The sequence below is a fragment of the Eleutherodactylus coqui genome, chromosome 13 (genome assembly GCF_035609145.1).
Source record: "Eleutherodactylus coqui strain aEleCoq1 chromosome 13, aEleCoq1.hap1, whole genome shotgun sequence".
Classification (NCBI taxonomy): Eukaryota; Metazoa; Chordata; class Amphibia; order Anura; family Eleutherodactylidae; genus Eleutherodactylus; species Eleutherodactylus coqui.
The window spans coordinates 46785742-46803199 of NC_089849.1; the positions used below are offsets into that span (position 1 = coordinate 46785742).

At 43.7% G+C, this 17458-nt stretch overlaps 1 protein-coding gene across 1 annotated transcript; it reads right to left on the reverse strand.

Moving 5' to 3' along the window:
• Positions 1-1042: 1042 nt before the first annotated feature.
• LOC136587947 (potassium voltage-gated channel subfamily S member 1-like) lies at positions 1043-13969 on the reverse strand. The gene is made up of 3 exons (XM_066586800.1): positions 13806-13969; positions 8556-9547; positions 1043-1623 (listed from the first exon to the last, which is right to left on the reverse strand). The coding sequence occupies exons 2-3, from the start codon at positions 9519-9521 to the stop codon at positions 1234-1236; spliced, it is 1356 nt and encodes a 451-aa protein (XP_066442897.1). The 5' UTR covers positions 9522-9547; positions 13806-13969; the 3' UTR covers positions 1043-1233.
• Between the last annotated feature and the right edge of the window lie 3489 nt (positions 13970-17458).

The following is a 17458-nucleotide window of genomic DNA, read 5'->3' on the forward strand; positions in this document are numbered from 1 at the left end:
GGACCTCTGCCAATCAAGTCCTGATGACCTATCTTGAGGATAGGTCATCAATAGTAAATGCCTGGAAATCCCCCCGAAAGGGGTTTTCCGTGGCTAAAAAAAATATAGGGGCGGGGATTGCTGTAAAATAAAGAAATCCCCACCCCTGCCTTCCTTCCCCTCCCCAATCCTGTACAGGAGCCCAAATTTCTGCAGCTCTGGTCCTGAAAGAAGCAGCAGCAGTTCCATGTTCATCATGCATGTGAATGCTCAGTAAACCACAGGCTTCAGAGGGGGTTTTGCCAAGTCTATGATTGTCTGAGCAGTCACATGCACAAGGAACAGCACATGCCCACTACAGCTTCTTCTTCTTCCAGGATCAGGGCTCCTGTGCAAGATGAAGGGCCACTTTGCTTATGGAGTGACTATGCTTACTTCTTCATTTTACACCACTCCCTACCAGTATTTTTTATTCCTGAATAAGTCCTTTTAAAGGGTAACAATGATTCCTGCCACTGAGGCTGGCTAAATGATCACTTGCCCAACAGCCATCTTACCTGAATCCTCCCATACGCATGCATACTTGGCTTTAAATGCAAAGAGGGGGAAAATCTACTGCCAGACACCATTTGGTAGTGTCTTATCTCCATGTGAAGAAAAGGATTATGCAGTTGAAATCCAACTTATCTTCTCCAACATCTGAGAGGAGAGTCGGGATGTCCCTATACACATTAGATGGTTGGCGAGTCCCACCAAAATCAGCAGGTCTGACCAATATACGTGCAAAGTGTATAGCTACCTTAACGAGGGCCATTTACCTGATATAGAGATATTAAAAACAGACATCCAAGTTATGCTGTAGAATAAAATAGAGGGTCTATCTCCAACCAGAGGCCATAAATCATAGAACAGCCTAAAAGATGGTTTACTAGAAAGGCATGAAGGTAATTTTGAGCAGGAAGCTGACATATTCCGTAGAGACCTTGGTACGTTGTCGATTTTTCAAAAATACACAGACATCAACTTTTTGGGGGGTCATTTATTATTATTTTTTGTCTGGAGATGTGGAAATAAAAGACCCATGTTCCAAAGAAAAGCTCATTTTTGCATCGTGCTAGTATCATAGCATTTCAAGAGTGTATTCATGCCTGTGAAGAGGCACTTGTAGGGTAAACATCATTTTGGTCATCACATATGTATGCACATGCATAGTCATGGAAATATAAATTATAGTTCGCTCTTAGTCATTGCTTGTTAAAGTTCGGTAAAGAGTTCTGGTTCTCTTTCATCATCCACACTTGGTTCTTTCGCCGGCTTCCTGTCACTGTTTCTCACTGCATTCTCCAAAGCTTTTTGTCTTCGATAAAAGTGTGAAAACTTGTTGAATATGATGGTTATTGGTAATGCCACGACCAGTATCCCACCCAAGATACAGCCAGAAGCAGCGAGTTTTCCAGCGACGGTGGCAGGCACAACATCACCATAGCCTACCGTGGTCATGCTTACAGTCCCCCACCACCAACAAGAAGGGATTGTGTCAAACCCCGTGTCTTCATCCTTCTCTGCCGTGTATGCCATTCCAGAAAAGACAGAGACCCCAACAGCCAGATAAAGGAGTAGGATGCCCACTTCTCTGTAGCTATGCTAAAAGAAGAACACAACACAAATGTAGAATATGGCCAGATGATCATCATATACAAGGCAGAAATGTTATAGTCTACAATGGTCTATAGTCCTACACTGTCAACATAAAAGACTTCCGACCTACCTGCACCACTGGGACCTTTCCACAAAGGACCTGATCAATTCATGATCTATTAGAACCTGAATGTGTATTTTGAAGACCATCATATACAAGGTCTGGACTTCTCTTCCAGATGCATTTTGCATATGCCCTCACATGTCATGTAGCCTCTTGGACAACTGATCTAATTTGATCAGGTGTAAGTTTTTAAGATAGGGTCCCAATATAAACCACTTATCTCTGGATCACAGCATTCACTCTGACATAATGTCACAATTTTATACTTTAAAATTCGCCAGTTATTTCAGTGTTCTTCCCAAGATCATTCATATGCTAGTGGCATACCACCTGTGACCCGGTGGTCTCAATTCTAGTTTGTTATGCTCTGCAAATCTGTGAATTTTGTAGAGCTCAACCTCCACACTGCAGCATTACTCAACAAGGCAAATTCAGGACATATTGCCCTTTGGGCTCTTTCCCACGAGTGTATATCTTCCGGTGTTTTCACAGCCGACTGATATACGCTATCATCTGGGGTGTAGAAGCTTATAAACAGGCATACAAATCTAACGTTTATGTGCCGTTCACATAGCATGGGCCCCAGGCATATGCAGCGAGGTCACCATGCCATCGCCCCTTTCCCCTCCCACCCCATCGCAGGCTCACCTCTGCTCTCCTCCCTGCTCGTTCTTTGCCATGGGAGGGAGTGGGACGGGCGGAGCTAAGCATTGTCCCGACTGCTCCCATTGCTGGCTATGGACAAGGGGCTGGCAGAGGTGAGCCTGCACAGAGGGAGGAGAGCAGAGGGAGGGAGTTTAGCAGCCACACTGCTAAACTCCCTCACGCCTCCGGACGCTACCATGGACTCCCATAGGAGCCCATGCAGCGGCCGACATATTCCAGCCCAAAAGATAGTTTCAGGACTATCTTTTGAGTCTGACGTAAAAACACCCGGTGCTATATTAGCGGGCTGGGCGCTTTTACGTCATGGGAATATGGCCATGTGATCTGATGCATTGGAATCTAATGCATCAGATCACAGCGTATATCAGCAGGCCCATATACACTCGTGGGGGAAGAAGCCTTAGGGTGGTTTCACACGGGCGAGAAAAGCGTGGGATTTTCGCCTGATGCAATATTAAAAAGCAGATCAAGATCCTATTGACGTTTGTGATAGAAAAAGGTGTGATTTTACTGCAGGTGGTAGCGATGCGATTTGAGATTATTACCCCAAAAAAGCATCGCTGCCGCTCAAAAATTGTGGGAACAGAGACACAATGTTTTTGCTGCAAAATTGTGATCGCCCATGTGAAACTTGCCTTATAATGTATGGGATGGAGCATGGTTAAATTGCACTTCCATACCCAGGATGGTGGTCTTGTGGTATGTACCAATAGAAAAAAGTGGACTCCATTGTTCATGAGGTTCTTTCTGAATGTTTAGATTCTGATGTAGACTTAGAGCCTCGTTCTCCACCTGTGCTGCATGGGCCTCATGAGGTACAAAGCTTGTCTCTAGGGGGTACTTTTACAGTCTTTAAAGGGATTCTCCAGTTTGAAAAAGCCCTACTAGTTAGAAGGGTCCCTTGACAATAAACAGATAGTGTTCCCCTGTTGGGACCCTCAGAGATCAGCTGTAACCTGTGGGGAAACCTGGCAGTAAGTATTCAATTTCCCTGCAGCGCCGCCACGGGAGAAATGAAGCATTAAACAGTGCCCATTCACATCAATAGGATGTATATGTAATACAGAACAAGACGGGTCCTCCAGAAAGCGAGAAGCTCTTTGTAATTGCTCTTCACTGAATCCAAGAGATGAGGATCCAGAACCAAGGGCCCCCTCTATTAACGCAATGGGTTGACGATGGGTTTCTAAGATAGGCAATCTCTTTAAGTTTTTAATAGGTGCAGTGTATGAACATAGCCTTGGGGACACTTTGATGTGATTTATTAAAGAAGAGGGTATGTGGCTTACAAAATCTAAAGAGGTTGTCCCATTACTGACAACCAGTTTAGGAATGCAGCCTCCAGCGCAAACAGATGATAGTCCTGGGGCTTGCTTCCTCCACCCCTGACAAAATCAGCTGACAGAGAGCAGATCTTTATTCTGACTCATGGGTCAGGGGTGTCATGAATGAGGGACCCTGCACTACGACAATTATATGCCCTAAGTGCCCATTCAGACAGGCGCATTTGAGTTTCACCAGAAATTCTTTAGTGCAACTCACAGCGGACAGTGGGTAGTGGGGATTGCATGTCCTATTCTAGCCCATGATACGGACCAGAACATGACATACTGTGATTTTTTTTCACTCTGACCATCAGACGCTCATGTAAATAGCCTAATGGCCTATAATCGGTCTGTGTGCTGTCCGGGAAATGGACTCTTATAGGAAACAGAGAAGAGGTAGGACTATAGTCAAACCCCACAATTTACACAGGCTCCCGTCCCAGCTTTACTCTTAATTTAGTAGGTATATTTTAAAAATGTGTTAATGTGGAAGTAAAATATCCTTTAAAATCACCTGGTTAAACTATGATGGAATATAAGACTGTATAATAGAACATTCTTGTGGTGGTAAATTGTTTGCCTTTGCTTGTCAGACCTGGCTTGGTTCCAAAAACAAATTATCCCACACTTCTTAAAGTAAGTGTTGGCAAGGTTGAAAGCATCATAAAAGCTTTGCTTATCTTAATTTCATAAGTTTAAGTCAGAGCTGGATTGTTTATTGTGCATTTATAATAGGTAGCTTATAGTTGAAGTGGAAAGACTCAGCTCAGTCTTTTATAATACTTATAAAAAAAACCATTTCTAATTAAAGGCTGCAGTTCCCTTTTATTAGAAGGGTCCACGTTTTACTTCAAGTTTTGGGCAATTATTGATGTCATTTTGATGATGGATATTACAATGTTGCAGCCAATATCAAGCAAATGGGCAAAATTCAAAAATGATTCCTCTTTAACAATTGTCCAGCAAGGTGAAAAATGGATGGAATTATCAGTTGGGATAATACATTGATAGTATGGTGGTAATGGATGCTTATGGAGAAATACAGCCATGCCAAAAATTTCAACATATTTTAGGTTATATATGCTGTTTAAAAATATTCGAGAGATTTTTCCAGGACTTTACAATTGCTGATCTATCCTGACATCAGTAGTTGATTTGTATAGCAGGAGAGCAGCCCAGGGAATACCTGGCCAAATAAACACAATTTCCAAAAAATTGCTAAAGGCAAAAAAATAGCCTAATGGTTATACACTCCCAAAAGAGAATAAAAATGATATACTTTATTAACATATATGCACTGAAAGCAGACAAAGACATTTTAAAATAAAGGAATAGGTGGCTGAACTAAATCCTTACTGAGTCCATAAAAGAACTAAATATATATTGCTGGGCAGGCTGTGAGGGCATCACATTATCACCCCATTTATTACTTTACGATCGGGAATAGCAACTTATATGTTTGTCAGTCTTCAGAGTTTTTAGTCTGCAACCCCCCGCTCAGCCCCGGCGCCCCCCGAATCTTTTCGTCCGAGTAGCGAGTTACTCGGAAAAGGCAGTGCTCGAGTTCAAAAACACCCGAACTGAGTAGATTCGCTCATTTCTATTAAAGTTCTGTTCTGTGAAGGTCTTCTTTGAAATGACATTAGATCCCTCTGCCTAGTGTGTGTGACATGGCAGGCTTTCTATCATCAAATATCGATACAAACTTATGGCTGACTTAAGCCAATTCAGTTTTTTCTGATTAGGGATTTCAGTTCTCAATTACAATGCACATCCATTAGAAATTGTTTTAAACAGTTGACTACAATTTATTGTGAATATACTAAATGTTGGTGGGAGATACAAGGGCTTCAAAAGTATCTGAAACATTAGATATTGCCTCGTGGCTTATGTACCCGTTTGCTGCCTCCTGTCAAGTGTTGTATCCCTGAATTTCTGATAAAATTGGAAAAGGAAGCTACAGAGGGGTCCCTGAGAGTAATTTGATTATTATTAGAAGAATAAAAAAAATCACATTTGAGAAAAACTCCCGGCAGTTATCAGAAGCTATTGAGAAAACGAAGTCCTTCTCATCAGATCTGAAATCCCAACAAAGAAAAAAAACTCTCCAACAAAACATCGAGAAGTACATATTATACATCAAAGAGAGGAGCCATCTACAATTCTCTAGGGACCTACAAGATTTTAAGGGTAACAAAGCCTATGAAGAAACGAGGTATAGATCAGAAACAGAAAGTAGCTCCTCTGAGTGTGAACAATTGGAGGAAAACAACACTAAGGGCTCCCACCCACTGGCGTTTTTTTCTCCACTGCGATGCGATTCTAAAGTTAAAGTCTCGCATCGCAGTGCGAGAAAAAGGCAGGCAGATATCCCAAAATCGCTGGGATAGCGCTGCGACATTGCCAGTCCTTTCAATGGGGCCAGCGGCAGCAGCGCTAGCCCCATTGAAAAGATATGGAGAATGCCGCGGACTTCTGCCACAGTTGTCGCAGCTGTCACAGCTGTGGCAGAAGTCTGCAGCATGCTATCCCATTGCTTTCAATGGGATCGGCACTGCTGCCGATCCCATTGCTTTCAATGGGATCGGCACTGCTGCCGATCCCATTGAAAGCAGTGGTTTCTGACAAGCACTGCAGAATGATTATTGGAGAAGGGCTTGAAATATAAGCCCTTCCCCGATAATCATAAAAAAGTGGTTAAAAAAATAATAAAAAAGTTACTCACCTCTCCTGCTGTCAGCCGCGTCCTCCGGCTGGCTCCCCGGCACTGCTACTGAGCTCTTTCAGCAGACGGGGATTTAAAAATTCCCACCTACTGAAAGGGCTGCGCAGATTGGCTGAGGGCTCAGCCAATAGCAGCTACTTCTTAGCTATTGGCTGAGCGCTCAGCCAATGACAGATAGCTCTTAGCTATTCATTCATGAATAGCTAAGATATTGCTATTCATGAATGAATAGCTAAGAGCTATCTGCCATTGGCTGAGCGCTCAGCCAATAGCTAAGCACCAGCTGCTATTGGCTGAGCCCTCAGCCAATCTGCACAGCCCTTTCAGTAGGCGGGGATTTTTAAATCCCCGTCTGCTGAAAGAGCTCAGTAGCAGTGCCGGGGAGCCAGCCGGAGGACGCGGCTGACAGCCGGAGAGGTGAGTAACTTTTTAATTATTTTTTTAACCACTTTTTTCATGATTATCGGGGAAGGGCTTATATTTCAAGCCCTTCTCCGATAATCATTCTGCAGGGCTTGTCAGAAACCAGTGCTTTCAATGGGATCGGCAGCAGTGCCGATCCCATTGAAAGCAATTTGATAGCATGCCGCTGACTTCTGCCACAGCTGTGACAGAGGGTTCCTTCATCCCCGCGGTCCCTGGCAGTAGTCCGTGGCATTCTTCATATCTTTTCAATGGGGCTAGCGCTGCTGCCGCTGGCCCCATTGAAAAGACTGTCGCAGCGATATCGCAGCGATTTTCTCGCACTGCTCTGCGAGAGTTTTCACTTACTCTGGCAGCGCAGTGGAGAAAAAAACGCTAGTGGGTGGGAGCCCTAAGAGAGATAGATCTGCACCTTTTTTGTGTAGATAACGAGGTCAGTTTTAAAGTCGAAATCAAGGGAGATCGTCACTGGACGGGTGTTTTTTAGGCCGACTAATTGCACATTATTTCCCAAAGGACCGCAGGGACCAAACTTAATCTCAGTGGAAGAAAAATCCACTGCAGATTTATTTCCTAATACAATGACAACTCCAGCATCTGATATGTGTACTTCAATAGTCCGAAACATCAATGACGATAAGATGCGAGTTATTAATCTATTGGGCAGGATGTTGTCTAAAGAGCAGATCAGCATCCTGGAGAAGGGACTGTCCTTCGTTCCGATGACAAGATTTGATAGGTTTATCTGGACGAAGGACATTGCCCTATTCATTCGCAAATTACAATGGAAACATTTTTTCTCTGTATGTGATAAAAACAAGGCAGCGGACTTGGGTGAGAAGGTAAGAGCTCTACCAGGCCTGAGGGTCCTAGAGGATTTACTGGATGAAGGACAGAGACCTACGGGGGCAGGTCCCTTTACTTTTCTTAAATTAGGAAGCACAAGAAACCCCCAGCCCCCCACATTGACATATTTGAAAAAATGGTTTTCGCTGAGCATAAGAGACTCCCATTACTGAATGGTAGGCCATGTAACCTCTCGACTTTGGAGCTTTCATCACTCCTGGCACTTGAATCAATATGTGACCCCAGCTGGTAGCTGGAGTAGATTTCAGATTTGGCGCACAGAAGGCCCTAAACATAGTAACATAGTATGTTAGGTTGAATGAAGACAATGTCCATCTAGTTCAGGCTGTTTCAACCCCTAGTGGATCCAGAGGAAGGCAAAGATGCACTAAATGTATGAAGAAGTATGTGCCTCCTAACATATTTGTCGCAATTCATGCCAGTGCACTCTGCTGCCATTCACTGAATGTGAAAGCACAGGAGTGATAATTGCTGGGACGGATGTTGGGTGCTTAAGTTCCTGACAGTCCTCATTTGTAAAAGTACCCTAAGTAAATCTGCTCCTATGTCTGAAGGAAGCCTTATTGTGGTGGCCTACACCAGGATCTAAATATTTACACTCTTCCCTTTCTTTTGGAATTGCCCTTTAACGATTGATCTACAATGTCTAAAATTTTAGATTGCCAGTAGGAAAAGGTAGTCAATATCTGTCGATCATTTGTGGTATTAACAACTAAAAGCTATAGTAGTCTAGAAAATGAAATTAATTTCTACACTGCATAGAAAGTCTTGAGTAGAAGTATTAAAACTTAACATTTGTAAATTTTACCTTCAGTGTAGCTCCAAGTGATCGAAGGCCGGTTGAATGCCTTGCCAATTTTAGCACTCGAAAAATCCTCATTAGTCGAAACACTTGGACGACCTTACCCACATTTTCTAACTCATGATCACTACCGATGGTCAGATGCACCAAGAGGGTGAAATAGAATGGAAGAACGGACACAATATCTATCAAGTTTAACGGATGTTTAAAGAACTTCTTGAGGTTTGGGGCAAGAAGCAGCCTAGAAGATACTTCAAATGTAAACCACGAGATACAGAAATATTCCAGGTTGTGAAGGATTGGATCGTCAATTGGAACATCATCTTCATCTAGGTTTTGATACTCTGGCATGCTGTTGATGCACATGGTCGATATTGAGACAAGGACTACACAGATGGAGATAAAACTGAAAATCTTGCTGGGTATTGAATATCCAGGATTTTCCATAGTCAACCAGAGCCTTTTGCGCAGGTTTCCACATTGTAATGTGTTGAAACGCATGAGGTCATGGTTAAAGTCAGAAATCTCATCTACGGATGTATCCACACTGCTCACCTCACTTTCTTCATCCCAGTTACGTCTTCTGCTTTCTAACTTCCGTTCATGATACCGATAACTGCAGCAAGAGTCCAGAAAAAACTCACTGATTCCCCAGTATTCTATTTCCTGGGAGAAGGAGAAGGCACATAGGTCGTCCATCATGTGCAGTTTCCCAGTTTCATAAAAGTACAAGACATATGGAAAAAGACCTGGATTTCGGTCAAAGTAAAACTCCTTAGATACCAAGTCGTAATCATCACAGATTTGTAAGATGGATTCTTCGGAGTCACAAAACAGTAAACGTCCAAGCCTGGTGTCTGGGAACTGGGATAGTGTGATATAGCTGATTTTCTTCTTCAGTCCTCCAACATTTATATTGATGGAATGGTCCTTAAAATTTCCGATCCAAAAAGATTTACTTTTATGAACCATGGTCACTGGTTATTGCATTGCTGTATCTGATAACATAAAGAGGAAAAACGATAAAACCATCAACTAAAACTAATTTTACAGTCCAGTTAAATCTCTCCTCTAATTCTATAAACTTGCCTACTTTGAATTGTACATGTAGCCTACAACCAATGATAGGATAGCCTGTCTCATCTTGACAACCCCTTCCTTATGCCCTTTAGAGCATATGGATGCAATAGAGAAAGCTTTCACTCTAGTAGATCTGATTCGTTGATGTATAACATGGAATGCCATTCAAAATCTACTCTTTGCAGGGGTCTCAGGAGTTGGACTTGCCTAATTAACTGATTGCTGTGAATTTCCTATGAGCTATTGAGGTGTACATTATATGGGACTCGGATTAAAGACTTTTGATGGATTAGCAGAAAATTGTTCATTGTGTTAAAGAGTTCAATAGGTTTTCTAGTGAAGATGCAATAGTCTTACATGTAAGAAATGGAGGAGCCCCTCATAGAAAGATGAAACTGGTCCCTTGCTTTTATGGTTTTGCTGTACTGTGCTTTATGTTTTCTTCCTTTACAGGGGGAGTTTAGGGGATAAGACATGTTTTATAGTATGTATCTGTTAGATCTGAGTGGGATGCCAAAACACCTCATTCAGATAAGTTATAATAGTTGCCCAACAGGACGGATATACACACAAGTAATAGCTCAGAGAATAAAATGATATATAATGTAAATAAAGGGGAAAAGGGAAATCTCACCCTATCACGCTAATACAAGAAAACCCTACCTGAAAGCAGGGTGATTGCCCTGATGAAGACAGCCCCACGTCTGGAACTTGAAGGCCCTAAGATGGTAAAGGGGCTACAATTGACAAATATAATTATCAATAATGGCAACAATGTTAAGTGTCATATGTACAAGACCAGAATAATGAAAATAAACACCAGGGACTTATATAAAGCAGGGAGGGCACCCAAAGGATGTAGACTTGACCAGAACTCCTCCATGAAGGGAATAACTGGTGCCCTCTGAAAGGAGGAGCCAGAATATAAATACTATAATAGTGGCTCAAAGGACCCACTGGGCACACCACCTCCCCGCCAACCAATTAGACAACATACTAACAGGTAGATGTGGAGTCGTCAGTCTTTAGCGCCCAAAGACAGGATGCATATGTCAGTGCCACTGTCAGAGGGGCTGGAATGACCTCATGATGCCAGTCTGGACCCACTTCTGTGATGCAGCCGCTGTGCTGCATCATTGACACCACTGGCAAGCTGTAGCTAATGTGAAAGAAACGTGTTGCAGAGTGCAATGAATAGTTCCCAAGTGTGCTAATTCGACTGTGCCCTGTTCAATATGGCACTGGAAAAGAAAGGCCCCAGACACCCTGATCGATGGGGAGCCTCATAAGGGTTTTCGTGAACCAATGTGAGAATGTACATTAGTGGTTGCACAGCATACATAGATTTGTGGCAAATTTGTATTAGAGGGTAGTTTTCCCACCAAGTAGTCAGCATGTGAAACTTGTGCCGAAGTTGCTGTGCTACATGCACCTGCCTCTCAAGAAGCTGTTTGGGCAGAGAGATCTAGCAGTTGTTAAATTGGAACTGCAGTGCCGTACATGAGTTGGGAAGAGGACTGTGACCGAAAATATGGCCTGCAGTAACCCGGGGCCAATTGATCAAGACTGTGATCTGAGCTTTAGGCATCATGTCTGCAGCTAGAGATGAGTGAGCGTACTCGGTTCAGGTGTTTTTGCACTCGAGCACCGCTTTTTCCGAGTAACTGACTACTCGGACGAAAAGATTCGGGGGGCGCCAGGGGGCGAGGGGCGGCGTAGTGGAGCGGGGGGTAGCAGTGGGGAACACTGGGGAACAGGGGGGAGTTCTCTCTCCCCCCCCACTCCCCTCTGCAACCCCCCGTCCACCCCCGACACCCCCGAATCTTTTCGTCCGAGTAGTCAGTTACTCGGAAAAAGCGGTGCTCGAGTGCAAAAACACCCGAACCGAGTACGCTCGCTCATCTCCATCTGCAATAGTAGGAAGAGAGGCTACCAACACTGCACCAATACCAAGCTTGATGAAGGTTGCCTTGGAACTGCTGCTAACAATAGTTTGCATTTCTAAAGAAAAGACTGCACCTTTCCTAACTGTCCCAAAAAGTTTCTTCTGCCCTCATCCATGACTTTACATGCATATGGACAATAGTACTGGCTGCAAACTGAGGTCAGGAGGTGTCATATCTAGTCCACCCTTATCATCTATTTATGGACAGAGTCCTTCAAAATTAGTTTGGTCATCATTGGATATAATAACCGCATGAGCCTCTGTGGTCAATGATATCCAAGGCAGCCTTACTATACGCTGCAGCTTGTAGTTTAGTGGTTAACCTAGGTGCCCCCTGGAGAGTGTGGACATAAATAGAGACAATAGTGGTGGCACAAAAGTGAATAGAAGTTGATTTGCACTGGATCATGTTAAAAGTATCCTAGTCCTGTAGCTACATAATAAATCACATGTAAAGTGTCTCTCCACCCCAATAACAAAACATACATGTCTATGAATGTTTGTTCTCTTATAGTATTTCACTTCCTATTATTAATCATCTATAGGAACCATTTTAGGCATCAATTGGAGAGCTTCCTGGCCCTAGGTCCCTAGGTGTATCTTAGACAATAGCAAGCATATCTACCTATAAAAAAATATTAGTCACTTGTCTATTGGTCATATCTATCTCTGTCAATGTTGGGGTAGCGATGAGGGGAGGGGGCTTGGGGGCCGAGGACACTAGTATGTCTGCCATTAAGACTGCCAAAGTATTGCTCACTCTGTTTTCTGAAGTCCAGAATGGCAAATCTGCCATCCATAGTTAAGAAGATTTGCTATATAAGAGTATGGACAAGTCGGATGATAACCTCATTGGGAACTTTGTTGTTAGTTACCCATTGGGTTGATGCAGTTGCAGAGTATTTATTGCCATCATAGTATATGCTGGTCTTTTTATGATGCACAAATTATATCTTCTGAATTGTATAGGACCAGATATATCACTGGAGGGCAAGATGACCAGGCTCAGACTCATGGAAGACAAGATGACCGGGCTCAGACTCATGGAGGACAAGATGACCGGTCTCAGGCTCATGGAGGACAAGATGACCGGGCTCAGACTCATGGAGGACAAGATGACCGGTCTCAGGCTCATGGAGGGCAAGATGACCAGGCTCAGACTCATGGAAGACAAGATGACCGGGCTCAGACTCATGGAAGACAAGATGACCGGGCTCAGACTTACGTATTTTGGCCATGTAATGTGAGCAGAGTCGCTAGAAAAATCTATAATGCTTGGACAGATCAGTGGCAAAAGAAGACCCGGCCGCCAAAGAACACGATGGCTGATACTGTCAAAGCGGATACTGGCATGGATATCACACAACTGAAAGAAGCAGTGCTAAACCGAAAAACATGGAGAAAGCTCTCCTTTAGGATCACTGAGGGTTGTGAACAACTAAACAACTAACAACAATTATATATTGGTTGGTGATGCCACGTGTACCTGGTTGTCATGATTTACAGTGCTGAGCTTTCTATTTTGTGAAGAACACTAAATATATCTTATAGGGTGTGCATATACACTATGGGTGCTTCCATTTATCTATCTATCTATCCATTTATCTATCTATCTATCTATCTATCTATCTATCTATCCATTTATCTATCTATCTATCTCACATCTATCTCACATCTATCTATCTAATGTATCTATTTTCTATTAGTCATATCATATGTATCTGTTTTCTTCTTTTTTATCTATCTTGTTCTGTGAGCATCTTAATCACAGCCCTTTTAACTTCTAACACTTCATATAGTGACACTCTATGTGTGATTTACATGAGAAACTGCACGTAAACCTTTAGATTTATCTTTAAAAAAACCTAAATCTCAAGCACCCGTATTACATCTCATTACATATCGTCTGTATTGCTGATGTTTTTTAAAAATGTGTGTGCACTAATAATTATACATTGCATCCAGCTACATTATCAGATATTTATCCCAAAAGTTCCGTTCTGTAAATAAATTAAGAGACTATTCATACTCTCTTTGCTCAATAAACCCCAATTACTATCCAGATGTAGCAGAGCTGAGTATATCATTTGTCAGAACACATTATGTTATCTATGGTTTTCCAGAGGATTACAGGTAAACCACGTGTTACCTTACACTTCACTGTCACATTTAGCTTTAGTATATACACCATTGGTCAACAGAGTCGTTAAAAAAATTGTATTTGAACTCACCCATACACGTCGGCCGCAGTCTCCCCTCCTTCTTCATGGAACGTCAAACAGTATATAAGAATTGTCGGCAATCTTTACTAAATCCAGCTTAAAAATGAAATTGATACAAAGGTCTAATGAATGTGGATTATGAGCTCCGGGCCATCGCTGCTCATGACCCTGTGTACAAGGATTGGGAATGAAGCATGGAAGCCCCAGTACCAGCGCAGAGCTGCTGTCATGGGAATCTCCTCCCAGCTTTCTTGGGCTTGTAGTTAGATCTAGTTACTTAAATATTGATGTACTGTACACATACTTCCAGGCAGCATCAAATCTGGACTGTTACGTAATTTTTATGAGCCTCAGCTGTTAACCTCTTGATTGGTAAAGGAGCAGATGGCTCTGTGCAGGGAAAATGCATTTCTACATTGTATACAGGAACCATTGGTATGTACGTCTGATACTATCCAACTGCATGTGAAGTTGTGCGATCTCTTTAAATTGCACTTTTGGTGACTGCATCATGAGCAATTCCTTAGTACATTGTAGTGTTTTTATTGAATTTGCTGCAAGAATGTTGCCATAAGCATCCTCTATATTCTGCTGAGGTACTCACTGGAAAGTAGGAATGTAATTACCCCATCTCTGCATTTCTCTTTTGTAAGGAGGGAGCCCAGGTTCACGTTTGTGCTGTAATGTTCTCTGTTATGGTTCCTGTAGTTATGTAATCTGGATAATATAAGGGCGACCTCTACTGGCCATCATACATTAATACAATTGTGTTTTTTTCTATGGAATGTTGTATGGGACGTCCCATTGGCTGCAGAGGTCAGGTGGAAGATTTGGTGGACTTATGATCATGGAGAGCAGCAAGTTCAAATAGTACGGTAGTAAGCTATAAGCTAGACTGCATTGCTGGGTTGAGCTTGGGGAACTTGAGGATTTGTGAAAATTAAAAAGTATGTATTTTTGATTGATACAAGGTTGGACATGGAAGCGCATAGTACAAATGCTGATATGGCGGCAGCTGGCTCATTAGCTAGTGGCGGAAGCCCCACGAGGGACTAATATTGAGACCATACTAAACTCCCCCACCAAATTTAATGGGCACAGAATTATGCTCATGAACTGGGTAGCTAGGCTTAGAAGCATTATCTGCCTGTACAACGTAGCTCAATAGCTGTAGACAGAATTGGTCCTAAATGCATTGGAAGGGGATGCACAAAAAACTGTTCTCCTGTGACCCTAATCTCAGCCTCAGACTGTGGATGCCATTATCAAGTTACTTGAGGACCTTTATGGGGAAGCAACAAGTGTTGGAAGGCTGAGGTCTCAATTCTTCACTAGAGTCAAGAGAGAAGAAGAGAATATACTGCAGTACCCCAATGTGCTTCAGGAAATCCTGAAGAGCAATGATGGCAAACATTTTAGAGACCGAGTGCCCAAACTGCCACCCAAAACCCACTTATTTATAGCCAACATGTCAGGGCATGGGGCTTATCGCAGCGTATGGTTTTTACCTCCATCATTATATGAAAATGACAGGGCTGTTTCAAAATAGACAGGGAGAAACACCATGTGTTTTATTTCCTAACTGGAGCCCTGGAGTACCATTGGCGCGGATTTTGACTGGAAATGAGTTGCGTACCCGCAGCTGATTTCATGCTCTGCAGTGCTCCCCCACACCTCCTTCGTAGGCTTACCGCTGTCAGCGCTCCCTGGCTTCTGGTTCTCAGTGGCCTGTAGTGGCCTCACCTGACCAGTGGTGCCGCACATGACCAGGCTGCTGGGAACTGGAAGCCAGGTAGCGCTGACATCAGGAAGCCTTTGGAGGAGCTGAGGGGGAGCACTGCATAGTATTAAAGCAGCTGTGGATACGCAACTGATTTCTTGTCAATCCATAGCAATTGTGCGGATTTGGACTGTATTTTTGATGTGGAAAATGCCACGGAAATTTTTGCTACAGACGTTCCGCAGCATTTCCACGATGTGAAAACATACCCTAAGTCAGCTTGAGGTATGCTGCCACATGCAGAATGGCCACAGTAGTAATAGTGTTCCCCACAGTGACCTCAGTAGTAATACTATTTTCCACAGTGGCCTCAGTAGAAACAGTGACCCCCACATTGGCCTCAGTAGAAACAGTGACCCCCACAGTAGCCTCAGTAGTAATAGTGTCCCCCACATTGGCCTCAATAGTAATAGTTTTCTTCACAGTGGCCTCAGTAACAATAGTGATGCCACAGTGGCCCCAGTAGTAATAGTGTCCCCCATAGTGGCCTCAGTAGTAATAGTGTCCCCCATAGTGGCCTCAGTAGTATTAGTGTCCCCCATAGTGACCTCAGTAGTAATAGTGTCCCCCATAGTGGCCTCAGTAGTAATAGTGTCCCCCATAGTGACCTCAGTAGTAATAGTTTCCCCCACAGTGGCCTCAGTAGTAACAGTGACTCCCCTAGTGGCCTCAGTAATAATAGTGTCCCCACAGTAACCTCAGTAGTAACAGTGTCCCCCATAGTAGCCCTGGTAGTAACAGTAACCCTCTCAGTGGCCTCAGTAGTAAAAGTGACCCCCACAGTGGCCTCAATAGTAATAGTGACCAAACCGTAGACCCAGTAGTAATAGTGACCCCCACAGTGGCCTCAGTAGTAATAGTTTCCCCCACAGTGGCCTCCCTAGTAATAGAATCCTGTATAGTGGCCCTTGTAGTAACAGTATCCCCCACAGTGGCCTCAGTAGTAACAGTGACCCCCACAGTGGCCTGAGTAATCAAGTGTCCCCCATAGTGGCCTCAGTAGTAATAGTTCCCCCCACATTGGCCTCACTAGTAATAGAATCCTGCATAGTGGCCCTTGTAGTAACAGTATCCCCCACAGTGGCCTCAGTAGTAACAGTGACCCCCACAGTGGCCTGAGTAATCAAGTGTCCCCCATAGTGGCCTCAGTAGTAACAGTGACTCCCACAGTGGCCTCAGTAACAATAGTGACCTCCACAGTGGCCTCAGTAACAACAGTGTCCCCCACAGTGGCCTCAGTAGAAATAGTGACCCCCACAGTGGCCTCAGTAGTAATAGTGTCCCCCATAGTGGCCTCAGTAGTAACTATGACCCCCCACAGTGGCCCTAGTACTAATAGTTACACCCACAGCAGCCTTAGTAGTAACAGTGAGCCCCACAGTGGCCTTAGTAATAATAGTGACCCCCACAGTGGCCTCAGTAGTAACAATGACCCCCGACAGTGGCCTAAGTAGTAACAGTGACCCCCACAGTGGCCTGAGTAATCAAGTGTCACCCATAGTGGCCTCAGTAGTAACAATGACTCCCACAGTGGCCTCGGTAACAATAATGTCCTCCACTGTGGCCTCAGTAACAATAGTGTCCCCCACAGTGGCCTCAGTAGAAACAGTGACCCCCATAGTAGCCTCAGTAGTAATAGTGTCCACCATAGTGGCCTCAGTAGTAACAATGACCCCCCACAGTGGCCCCAGTACTAATAGTGAAACCCACAGCAGCCTCAGTAGTAACAGTGACCCCCACAGTGGCCTGAGTAATCAAGTGTTTCCCACAGTGGCCTAAGTAGTAACAGTGACCCCCACAGCAGCCTCAGTAGTAACAGTGAGCCCCACAGTGGCCTCAGTAATAATAGTGACCCCCACAGGGGCCTCAGTAGTAACAGTGA

Coding starts and splice junctions, on each gene's coding strand:
- LOC136587947 (XM_066586800.1), bottom strand. CDS start 9,521: ATGGTTCATAAAAGTAAATCTTTTTGGATCGGAAATTTTAAGGACCAT. Junction 1,624..8,555: donor CACTTGGAGCTACACTGAAG/GTAAAATTTACA, acceptor TTCTTCTTTTAG/CATAGCTACAGAGAAGTGGG.